This window comes from Lissotriton helveticus, chromosome 6 (assembly GCF_964261635.1).
Source record: "Lissotriton helveticus chromosome 6, aLisHel1.1, whole genome shotgun sequence".
In the NCBI taxonomy this organism is placed as follows: Eukaryota; Metazoa; Chordata; class Amphibia; order Caudata; family Salamandridae; genus Lissotriton; species Lissotriton helveticus.
Window position 1 is genome coordinate 1678802271 of NC_136067.1, and position 11446 is coordinate 1678813716.

General features: G+C 52.7%; 1 protein-coding gene across 1 annotated transcript; it reads left to right on the forward strand.

Annotated features, from left to right (window-relative positions):
• Window positions 1-281: 281 nt before the first annotated feature.
• LOC144761861 (ankyrin repeat domain-containing protein 63-like) lies at window positions 282-2588 on the forward strand. The gene has a single exon (XM_078647082.1). The coding sequence runs from the start codon at window positions 356-358 to the stop codon at window positions 1637-1639; it is 1284 nt and encodes a 427-aa protein (XP_078503208.1). The 5' UTR covers window positions 282-355; the 3' UTR covers window positions 1640-2588.
• The last annotated feature ends 8858 nt before the right edge of the window (window positions 2589-11446 follow it).

Here is an 11446-nt window from a genome sequence, read left to right on the forward strand (position 1 = left end):
ATCAGAATCAGCACTGGACAGCTCCTGTTTTTAATGTAACTGAAAAGTGGGACAAACGCTGAGAAGAGGCTCTTTCGTGAGGCAATCATGTTGTGGACCAGCTTTCAGTGATATGAACAATATGTAATTGCCTTAAACACAGAGAAGGGAAGCACAAGGACCTAAACCGGGGCCTCGCAATCCGTGTAACCCTAGCAACCGGGGTGCTACGAGCTGCCCCTTATAAATACCGCCAGCTGCAGTAGCGGTCGGTGACGCTCACAGTGGTGTAGGCGCGAGGACCACGTTATGTCCGAGAAACGTTGAGGACAACGGCTATTCCTCCACCACCGGGCAGCACACGGGGAGGGGAAGGATGTTGGGGTCTTCAGAGAAGCGTAGCAGAGAAGAAATGAGCGGAGCCCGCGCTCTCCTGGACGCGATGTCAAACGATCAGCTGCACCTGGCGCGCTTCCTGCTGGACGCGCAAGACGGACGGTTGGCGGACGTCGGGGCAGGACGGGGCGCGCACTCGCCGCTCACCTCGGCGGCGCTGCTGCCAGAGCCGGAGGCACGCGCGCGCTTCCTCCAGCTGCTGCTCGAGCGCGGGGCCGCGGTGGATGCGCGCGACGCCTGGGGCCGCACGGCGCTCAGCCACGCCTGCGAGCGCGGCCACCTGGACGCCGCGCGCCGCCTGGTGCAGGCTGGCGCCGACCCGGAAGTACCGGACGCCTGGAACAACACCGCGCTGCAGTACGCGGTCGTGGCCGGCCACGCACCTGTCGCAGCCTTCCTGGTCCGCTCTTTTAAGCGGCTTGGTGGGCTGGACGTGTACCGGGTCAACCGAGCCGGCAACTCAGCGCTGAGGCTCGCGCTGGCCTTGGGCCACGAGGAGTGCGTCAAGGCGCTCACAGGAGTGAGGGCCAGGCCAGAGGACGAGTGGTTCGGCAGTGGGTGCCCGCGGGAGGATGGCACTCACTCCAGCAGCTGGGCTCCCCGCCGCTGCATGCTGCCGCACCTCCCGTCCATGCACTCCATCAAGGAGGAGGGCTCGGGCACGTGTTGTCTTCCCAGCCCACAACCCCCGCGCACCCGCTCCTGGAGCCTACAGTACGGAAACACCGCCACCCACCTACCGCCTCTGCCAGGACTCTCTCCTCAACTCAGTGGCATCTCCCGCTCACCTGGGACGGGACGGGGCCTTCCAGCGCTGCCAGGCCACTTAGCCATCCTGCTCACCCCGCTGCCCCCAATCTCACCCAGAGCGCCTGGTGGTGCCCGGCGTGGCTTCAATGCCACCTACTACCAGAAAAGAAGTAGTCTGCCTTCCGCCTGCTGTCTGCTGAGCCCCACCTGCGACGGCTGTCCAGGTCCCTCAGGGGGGCCTCCGCCGCCCCCCGTACCTCAGCCCCCTAGCGCCTTCAGCTCCCTGGGCAACAAGTTATTTCGCCGCTTCACTTTCCCTGAGTTCAGGAAGCAAGGCCGGCTCCCTCCTGGGAGCAGCGGGCACACTGGCCCTTCCCCGGAGTCTGGGCAAAGGGGCATGGCCCGCTCCGAGACATTCCCCCTCATCAGGGACCACCCGCAAGTGGCGAGCAAGCCCAGCATCGACAGCATCAGCTCAGTGCAGTGCGAGTTCGACTTCCCGAGCCAGACCTGAGGAAGAGTCGGGCAGCGTGCGGGGCTGGTACAGGGTCAGGCGGACCCCTGCATGCAGTAGAGCTGCTGCTGCCAGGGCTCCAACCTAAAGAAGTAACTCGAGGTCTTGTTTGCTAATCCTAAAAATGACTGGTTCCTATGTATAGTACAGTACAAGAGACTGAGATGCATGAAGCTATGCGAAGTTATACGAAGCTAAGTTACTCATGCAGTTCAGTGCATTTCAACGGGGACCATGTGGGCCGCCCTTTTACTATTCGACGACTGCGCTCTTTACAACAGTGCCCCTGAAGGATCTTGTAACTCCGACTTACCCGATATTTCCAGCAGTCCTTCTTTACATTCACCAGTCTAGTGTTCAACTTGTTTGTAGTGACTTGATTGAAGTATTGTGCCTTTGTTTGTGATTCACAAAACCATCGTGAATGGACATCACACCCTTTTCTACTGCATTCAGACACCAGCAGTTTTAAGCTTACTCCAGTGATTTATTAATTGGTGTATTTTCTTGAACACTGTATTCAGCTTATCTGAGAAACTGCAGCTAAACCTGATATTCTGCAAACGACAATAATGTTATATTCATAGAATGTACTGACGCAAAGCACTTTAGAAAAGTTTATTTTTGCGATGCATTAGTGTGTGCTATTTTTGTGTGCGCAAAATCCATATTTCTGTTTTATATGTAAAGTAAGAATTCCTATTTTTGGTAATGGTGAAACTCATATCAGCAGCTTTGTATATGAAACCGTTCTGAATTCATTTGTGATTGATTTTCAAAAATGAAAGTGTGAGATATGTTGGTCTTGGTCTTGAGTTAAACAGTTACTTGGCCTTCGTTATTGTCACAATAGGAGAACATTAAATAAGTGCAATTATATTTTGTAATTGGAAACTACTATTATTGTGCAATAAAAGTTTTTCATCCTCCATGTGGGTAACCCAACAAAGGTGTTACACTTCATACGGTCAACGTCATTTTGCAGTTGTAGTGATTCTTAGTTGTTAATTCGATGTTCATCTTTCTGTTAAATAGGTATTCTTCACTAAAAGTGTACCCTTCCAAATTAAAATCTGATTTTCCTTTCAGATTGACCATCCAGGTAGAAAAATACCGTGAATTGTAACTCATGGGGATCTAAGACCTGCTGTAGTCTTGACTGATCCAGTGTTGTGGCCTTTAAAACCCGTTTGTACGTCATCGTTTTTCTTGGTTTTCAAGGTGTTAACACTTTTTTTGTTACTATATTGAGTGAACGCTTGACAATATGAACATGTGCCTAAAAGAAAGCGCAGCAGGGTGTTAAACCACATTAGATCTGAATAATAACACGCCTGAGAGTTTTGAATGTTATCTTTAGTCTGGGAGTACCTGGGGGATTCGAGTTCCGCTTCGTCTGTTTATGATATTGGGCCGTTAATCAATGTCATCTCTCTCCACTGTCAAGCTGGCGCCATACTCTGATATTGCTCAGGGTGCTTGTGAAATTACTTTGCGTCCCTTGAGACATTTTAAAGAAGAATTGTCATAGTTTGACTGCCTCGATGAAACGGCAGTCGTGCAATTCTACACAAGTTCATAAAACAGCCTCCTGAATAGAGACACCTTTTTTTGCAGATCACATAAGGTGGCGCCAGGTCCTCTTTCCGTTGTCTTTTTGCCCTACCCTTTTCCAGAGTTTAAGTTTGATGACGATTTATTACTGACGTGTCTGTCTGCGCCATCTCCAGACCTTGCCGACAGTTGTCAGACAGTTCTCCAATAGCTGATCTACACTCAAAGAACCAACTTTTTTGTTGCATTGGCTCCCAGATTTTGTTCACTTTCTGAAACGTATATTTCGGTATATTTTTTCGCATTTTGGCACTACTGCACACGCAGGATATAGCAGAAAGTGTACTTGATAATTCTTAAATGGTTTAGTGTGGCTGTATTTAAAGATTATGCCCGCTTTTTGTAAGGCACCTACATTATCGTATGGTATTTTATTGATATTTGTCACTTAGCATCATTCTCAAACGTAATGTCCTACTTGGATCATATTCTACTCACAAGTGGCAAAGAACGTCCACGTTATGGAGGGTAGAAACTGCCCGATATTTTGTACAGAAGGTTTAGCTGCGGCCTGTGACACCATCCTTAAATCTCTCGGACGTCCATGTCACATATGTATGCGGGCATCAGTTGCTTGGTTTCAGTGGTGAAATCTGGGAAAGGAGCGAAGAGTCTTTCGTCCAGTGGAAGCGCTGAGAACAATGGCAATAGTGCCCTGAACAGGGTGATGATGTGGCTGTGTAAGGACCTTGGACGAAAAGTAGTCGCGGAGGTGAAATGAATCGTTGGCCTTCATTGCAAATACATCCTCCTTAATGTTGCAGATGTGACACGGGAGGTGTATTCTGTTTGCCTTTGGCTACGTTTTTGTCTCAGGCACACCTGAAAGATGTTTATCAGGTTGACAGCGAGATATTAACAGTGTAAGCGGTTCGGCTGTGACACTTATTGTACCCTTGTTTCTACGGAAATCTACTCACTTATTTAGCACCCATCCTTTTATCTTGATAGCGGCATGGCAAACCACAACTAAAGACTCAATAATGTACTGCTTATCATGCCTCATTGTCCTTGCAAGTATACTGGCGCGCTTTATAATACATTTCCATCGTTGTAATACCCAAAGGTAGTGGCTACACTTTAACGCCTCGCGAACCTCTGTCATGTCTTCATGTCTGTCTCTCGAAGACGACCCCGGAAGTGCTTGGGCAGAGATGTCCTTTTGCTTAATATACTTTCAGTCAAGCCGCGTTTCTTTTTGCCAACCAATAATCTTATCTTTTCTTCAACGAGCAGTTCAAAGTACAGGCCGAGCACATAAACATAATCGATTTAATATTGGCGTTATTTCTTGACATTACCCAGCTAATATTGATTAGGTTAATCACACTTGTACTTTTACGATTAACACAGTGCCCAATAGTTTGTTTCTTTAAATGCTTGATGTACGGAAGCAGTGCCAGCCGAAAACTAGATCCACCTCTATGCAGTGTCCAAGCCTTGTAGAACCTGATCATATTTATTAACGATTGTTTCTATGCTGAAGGCAGCACCATCTACGGCGTAGAAAGGAAGGAGGACTGGGCCTTACTGCCATCCAGCAGCAGGCCCGGACTGCCGTTTTGGTAGGAAAAGACAATCAAACATTGGGGGGGCTGTGGGCCCCACTCCATTTGGACCCATACCCACTTCACCTGCTCCATTCGTGATGTGCACGCCCTTGAGCATAACATCCCATGGGTACACGGCCACATTTAATCAGATGGTCTCAAAGGATGAAATCGTGGATGTTTTGATTGTGTCGGTCTAGCATGGCAGGGCGGAAAGCCCAATCAGATGATATGTGATGTAAATACACGATTATAAAAACAAGTACCGCATTATCGTGTAAGCAAGGTATGGCATGTTCTATAGCATGGGTACTCACAAACTTTCTCTCGGGGGCCAAATTTACAGTGTGGTTTGTGGCCGAGGGCCGTACCGGTGGAGGCGGGGTCAGTGGGGAAGGGGGAAGGGGGAAGGGGCGAGAAAGAAAAAAAATTGTGACCATGAAAATGAACACAGGCCCCTGCAACTGACGCTTTCATCCACTGAACCAACAGACCAGCATACACACACATCTCTCTTTCTCTCTCTCTCGCCCTATCTCTCCCTCCCTCTCTCTGTCTCCCTCCTTCTATCTCTCTCTCTCGCTCCCTCCTTCCCTCTCTCTCTGTCTGTCTCCCTCTGTCTCTCTCTGTCTCCCTCCCTCCCTCTCTTTCCTTCCCTCTCTCTGTCTCCCCCATCTGTCTCCCTCTATCTGTGTCCCACTGTCCATCTCCCTCTGTCTCCCTCCCTCCGTCTGCCCTCTGTCTGTCTCCCCCCCTCCCTCTGTCTGTCTCCCTCCCTCTGTCTGTCTCCCTCCCTCTGTCTGTCTCCCCTTCTATCTGTCTCCCTCCCTCTATCTGTCTCCCTCCCTTTGTCTGTCTCCCTCTGTCTGTCTCCCTCCCTCTGTCTGTCTCCCCCTCTATCTGTCTCCCTCCCTCTATCTGTCTCCCTCCCTTTGTCTGTCTCCCTCTGTCTGTCTCCCTCTCTCCGTCTGTGTGTCTTCCTCTGTCTGTCTCTCTCCCTCTGTCTGTCTCTCTCCCTCTGTCTGTCTCTCTCTCTGTCTGTCTGTCTCTCTCTGTCTGTCTCTCTCTCTGTCTGTCTCTACCTCTATCTGTCTCTGCCTCTGTCTGTCCCTGTCTCTGACCCTATCTAGCTCCGTCTGTCCCTGTCTCTATCTGTCTCTGCCTCTATCTGTCTCTTTATGTCTTTATCTGTCTCTATCTCTATCTGTCTCACCTCACCCGGCTCTCACTCCCTGCTGCCCTCCCACCTCACCCAGCTCTCACTCCCTGCTGCCCTTGTCAGCTCACCCGGCTCTCACTCCCTGCTGCCGTCCCACCTCACCCGGCTCTCACTCCCTGCTGCCCTCTGTCACCTCACCCGGCTCTCACTCACTGCCGCCTTCCCACCTCAACGGGCTCTCACTCCCTGCTGCCCTCCCACCTCACCCGGCTCTCACTCCCTGCTGCCCTCCCACCTCACCCGGCTCTCACTCCCTGCTGCCCTTGTCAGCTCACCCGGCTCTCACTCCCTGCTGCCCTCAGTCACCTCACCCGGCTCTAACTCCCTGCTGCCCTCCGTCACCTCACCCGGCTCTCACTCACTGCTGCCCTCCCACCTCACCCGGCTCTCACTCCCTGCTGCCCTCCCACCTCACCCGGCTCTCACTCCCTGCTGGCCTCAGTCACCTCACCCGGCTTTAACTCCCTGCTGCCCTCCCACCTCTCGCTCCCTGCTGCCTTCCCACCTCACCGGCTCTCACTCCCTGCTGCCCGCCCACCTCACCCGGCTCTCACTCACTGCTGCCTTCCCACCTCAACGGGCTCTCACTCCCTGCTGCCCTCCCACCTCACCTGGCTCTCACTCCCTGCTGCCCTCCCACCTCACCCGGCTCTCACTCCCTGCTGCCCTCCCACCTCACCCGGCTCTCATTCCCTGCTGCCCTTGTCAGCCCACCCGGCTCTCACTCCCTGCTGCCCTCAGTCACCTCACCCGGCTCTAACTCCCTGCTGCCCTCCGTCACCTCACCCGGCTCTCACTCACTGCTGCCTCCCACCTCACCCGGCTCTCACTCCCTGCTGCCCTCCCACCTCACCCGGCTCTCACTCCCTGCTGCTCTCAGTCACCTCACCCGGCTTTAACTCCCTGCTGCCCTCCCACCTCTCGCTCCCTGCTGCCTTCCCACCTCACCGGCTCTCACTCCTTGCTGCCCGCCCACCTCACAGGTCTCTCACTCCCTGCTGCCCGCCCACCTCACAGGGCTCTCACTCCCTGCTCTGCCCTCCCACCTCCCTCACCCGGGCTCTCACTCCCTGCTATGCCCTCCCACCTCCCTCACCCGGGCTCTTACTCCCTGCTCTGCCCTCCCACCTCCCTGACCCGGGCTCTCACTCCCTGCTCTGCCCTCCCACCTCCCTCACCCGGGCTTTCACTCCCTGCTCTGCCCTCCCACCTCCCTTACCCGGGCTCTCACTCCCTGCTCTGCCCTCCCACCTCACCCCCCTCTCCCCTGTGTGTCAGCCTTGGGACTTATGAGGTGAAATCTTTTCCTTGATATTGTTCATGTGTAAAAATGACAAAAACTTATGAGTAACATTAGCACCAAATGTGCTCCGTTATACCGCATGATTTGCCTTTTCTTGCCACGTAAGATCGTAAACCAAGAAGTATAATTTGTTTCTTCCCTGCCACATAATTCCAGTGTCCCTGCACATACAGCACCAGTTCACTACCAGAAGCAGCAGTGCAAGTTTCCATTACAGACATAATAACCATGACCATCTTGCCTCCAACGCGAGTGGTCGCTCCCCCCGCTTCCTCCCTCACCTGTGGTATTGTAGCGCCTACATTTGCTATTTGCTTGCTGACTGGGCACTGAGTTTGTACTTGCCAGCGCGCACTGTTGTTTACCTAATCACATAGCGCTTTGCTGATTGGTAACCGATATCGCTTTCACCCTGGGCACTGAGTTTGTACTTGCTAGCGCGCACTGTTGTTTATTTAATTACATAGCGCTTTGCCGATTGGTAACTGATATCGCTTTCACCCTGGGCACTGAGTTTGTACTTGCTAGCGCGCACTGTTGTTTATTTAATTACATAGCGCTTTGCTGATTGGTAACTGATAGCGCTTTCACCGTGCAGTACCTGTAATAATTGTAGCTGCGCTTTGTCTGCATTACATTGGCTGTGTTCTTATTTAAAGGGTGCCACGATCTCCTCTGTCTCCGCGCACGAACTCGCATCTTTGACCCTCATAGCGATCCATTGCTCCTTGTTGTTGTTGTTGGTCGGCCATTTCCCAGGTTGACCCGAGCCCTCCCTCAACCTCGCCCCCGCCTCCCTGCTGACCCTCCCACCCACGAGAGCTACAGGAGCCGCCCTCTCCCACACAGTGAGCTGTGACCATCTTGCCTCCAACGCGAGTGGTCGCTCCCCCCGCTTCCTCCCTCACCTGTGGTATTGTAGCGCCTACATTTGCTATTTGCTTGCTGACTGGGCACTGAGTTTGTACTTGCCAGCGAGCACTGTTGTTTACCTAATCACATAGCGCTTTGCTGATTGGTAACCGATATCGCTTTCACCCTGGGCACTGAGTTTGTACTTGCTAGCGCGCACTGTTGTTTATTTAATTACATAGCGCTTTGCCGATTGGTAACTGATATCGCTTTCACCCTGGGCACTGAGTTTGTACTTGCTAGCGCGCACTGTTGTTTATTTAATTACATAGCGCTTTGCTGATTGGTAACTGATAGCGCTTTCACCGTGCAGTACCTGTAATAATTGTAGCTGCGCTTTGTCTGCATTACATTGGCTGTGTTCTTATTTAAAGGGTGCCACGATCTCCTCTGTCTCCGCGCACGAACTCGCATCTTTGACCCTCATAGCGATCCATTGCTCCTTGTTGTTGTTGTTGGTCGGCCATTTCCCAGGTTGACCCGAGCCCTCCCTCAACCTCGCCCCCGCCTCCCTGCTGACCCTCCCACCCTCCGCCCCCTCCACTCTCCATTTATGTCAGATGTACCAACGCGCAGCGTCCACGCGCTACGTCCACGCCGAAGGTGCGCCAAAGGTAAGCCCGTCTACGCCCGTCCGCGCCTGGACCGCGCCCAGTGCCATACCCCCTGCCCCTTCCACTGCCCAGCCCTCCCGCATTACATACGATGCCGCCACCCTCCTAGCCCTTAACCCCGGTCGCGCCCCCAACTGCGTCCAAGCAGCTCCTGGACACACCCATGGACCTTTCTCCTGCTACTCCTGCAAATTCAGCGGCACCGACAACATCTCCGCTACGACCACACCACAAATTCCCGACCCCAACCACCTACAATGCATCCTTCTCAACACCCGCTCGGTCCACAGACACGCCATTGACCTATGGAATCTACTAGACACCATCTCTCCAGACATCGCCTTCCTAACGGAAACATGGATGAACGCTTCCTCCGCCCCAGACATCACCATTGCCATCCCTGAAGACTATAAGATCACTCGCAAAGACCGTACCGGCCACACAGGAGGAGGAATCGCTATCGTCCATAAGAAATCAATCCGCATCTCAACCAGCTCTGACGCCAACCTCACCAACTCCGAACACCTTCACTTCCAGATCCACATCGACCCCAAGACCACACTCAGAGGCACCCTCCTCTACAGACCACCAGGACCCCGCGCAAAATTCAGTGAAGACATCACGGACTTCATCACTCCACACGCGCTCCCCTCCAAAGACTACATCCTTCTGGGAGACCTCAACTTTCACCTTGACAAGATCAACGACCGCAACACCACCACCCTCTTGGACAACCTCGCCAACCTCGGACTTAAACAACTGGTCACTTCCCCCACCCACATCGCTGGTCACACACTCGACCCCATCTTCACCTCCAGCAATCATGTCTCCTTCAGCCACACTACGGATCTCCTCTGGACTGACCACAGCTGCGTTCACTTCACCTACAACAAGCCAAAACCCACCAACCACCTCCAACCAACTCTGCAAAGAAACTGGAACAAAATCACCACCGACCAGATCTCTTCATCGCTCCTTCTAAACACCCCAGCCCACTCCTCTGACCCAAACCAAGCCGCCGCCAACCTCACCCTATGGTTATCCAACACCGCCGACACCTTAGCACCACTGAAAAAACGTCAAAGCAAACCTGGCAACAAGAAGGCCTCATGGTTCAACGATGATCTTAAGAAGTCCAAGAAACTCTGCCGCTCCCTTGAAAAGGCCTGGAAAAAAGACCCAACCACTAGCACCAAGGACGCCTTCAAAAACGCCACCCGCACTCACCACCAACTAATCCGAAAGGCCAAGAAAACAGCATTCAAGGATCGACTTGACAACAACGCCCACAACAGCAAGGAACTTTTCAACATCGTCAAGGAATTTTCCAATCCCTCGGCCAACTCCAACGACATCACACCCTCTCAAGCCCTCTGCGACTCCCTAGCCTCATTCTTCCACAACAAGATTGCAGACATCCACAACAGCTTCGACAACCAACCCGGAGACCAACCCACCCAACCATATGCTGAACATTCTCCCCCCGTGAACACCCTTAACGACTGGAACCCAATCTCCACTGAGGACACCATCCGCCTAATGAACTCCATCCACTCAGGATCACCCACAGACCCATGCCCTCACCACATCTTCAACAAAGCAGACTCCATCATAGCCCCGCACCTCCGAGACGTCATCAACTGCTCCTTCAACTCCGCCACCTTCCCAGAAAACTGGAAACACGCTGAACTCACCGCCCTTCTGAAAAAACCCACAGCGGACCCCACCGAACTCAAAAATTACCGCCCCATTTCGCTCCTTCCATTCCCGGCCAAAGTAATCGAGAAAGCTGTCAACAACCAGCTCGCCGCTTTCCTCGAAGCCAACAAATCCCTCGACTCCTCACAATCTGGCTTCCGAGCAAAACACAGCACTGAAACTGCACTCATCGCAGCAACAGACGACATTCGAACTCTACTGGACAATGGAGACACAGTCGCCCTCATCCTCCTCGACCTCTCTGCAGCATTCGACACAGTCTGCCACAGCACCCTTTTACAACGCCTCAGTAACATCGGAATACAAGGAAAAGCACTTGAATGGATCACCTCGTTCCTCACCGGAAGAACCCAGAGAGTCCGCCTTCCACCATTCAAGTCCGAGGCCTCTGAAGTCATCTGTGGCGTACCACAAGGATCCTCACTCAGCCCCACCCTCTTCAACGTATACATGAGCCCCCTCGCGGCCATCGCCCGCCAACACAACCTCAACATCATCTCTTACGCGGATGACATTCAACTAATCCTTTCTCTCACCAATGACCCCAGCACCGCCAAAACTAACCTACACGAAGGAATGAAAGAAGTTGCCGAATGGATGAAACACAGCCGTCTGAAACTGAACTCAGATAAAACAGAAGTCCTCATCTTAGGTACATCCCCCTCTGCATGGGACGACTCTTGGTGGCCGGAAGCCCTTGGAAAAGCACCCATCCCGACAGACCACGCACGGAACCTAGGCGTCATCCTGGATTCCTCACTCTCAATGAACAGACAAGTCAGCGCCGTATCCTCATCCTGCTTCAACATTCTTCGCATGCTCAAAAAAACATTCCGCTGGATCCCCACCGAAACCAGGAAAACAGTCACCCATGCT

Coding starts and splice junctions, on each gene's coding strand:
- LOC144761861 (XM_078647082.1), top strand. CDS start 356: ATGTTGGGGTCTTCAGAGAAGCGTAGCAGAGAAGAAATGAGCGGAGCC.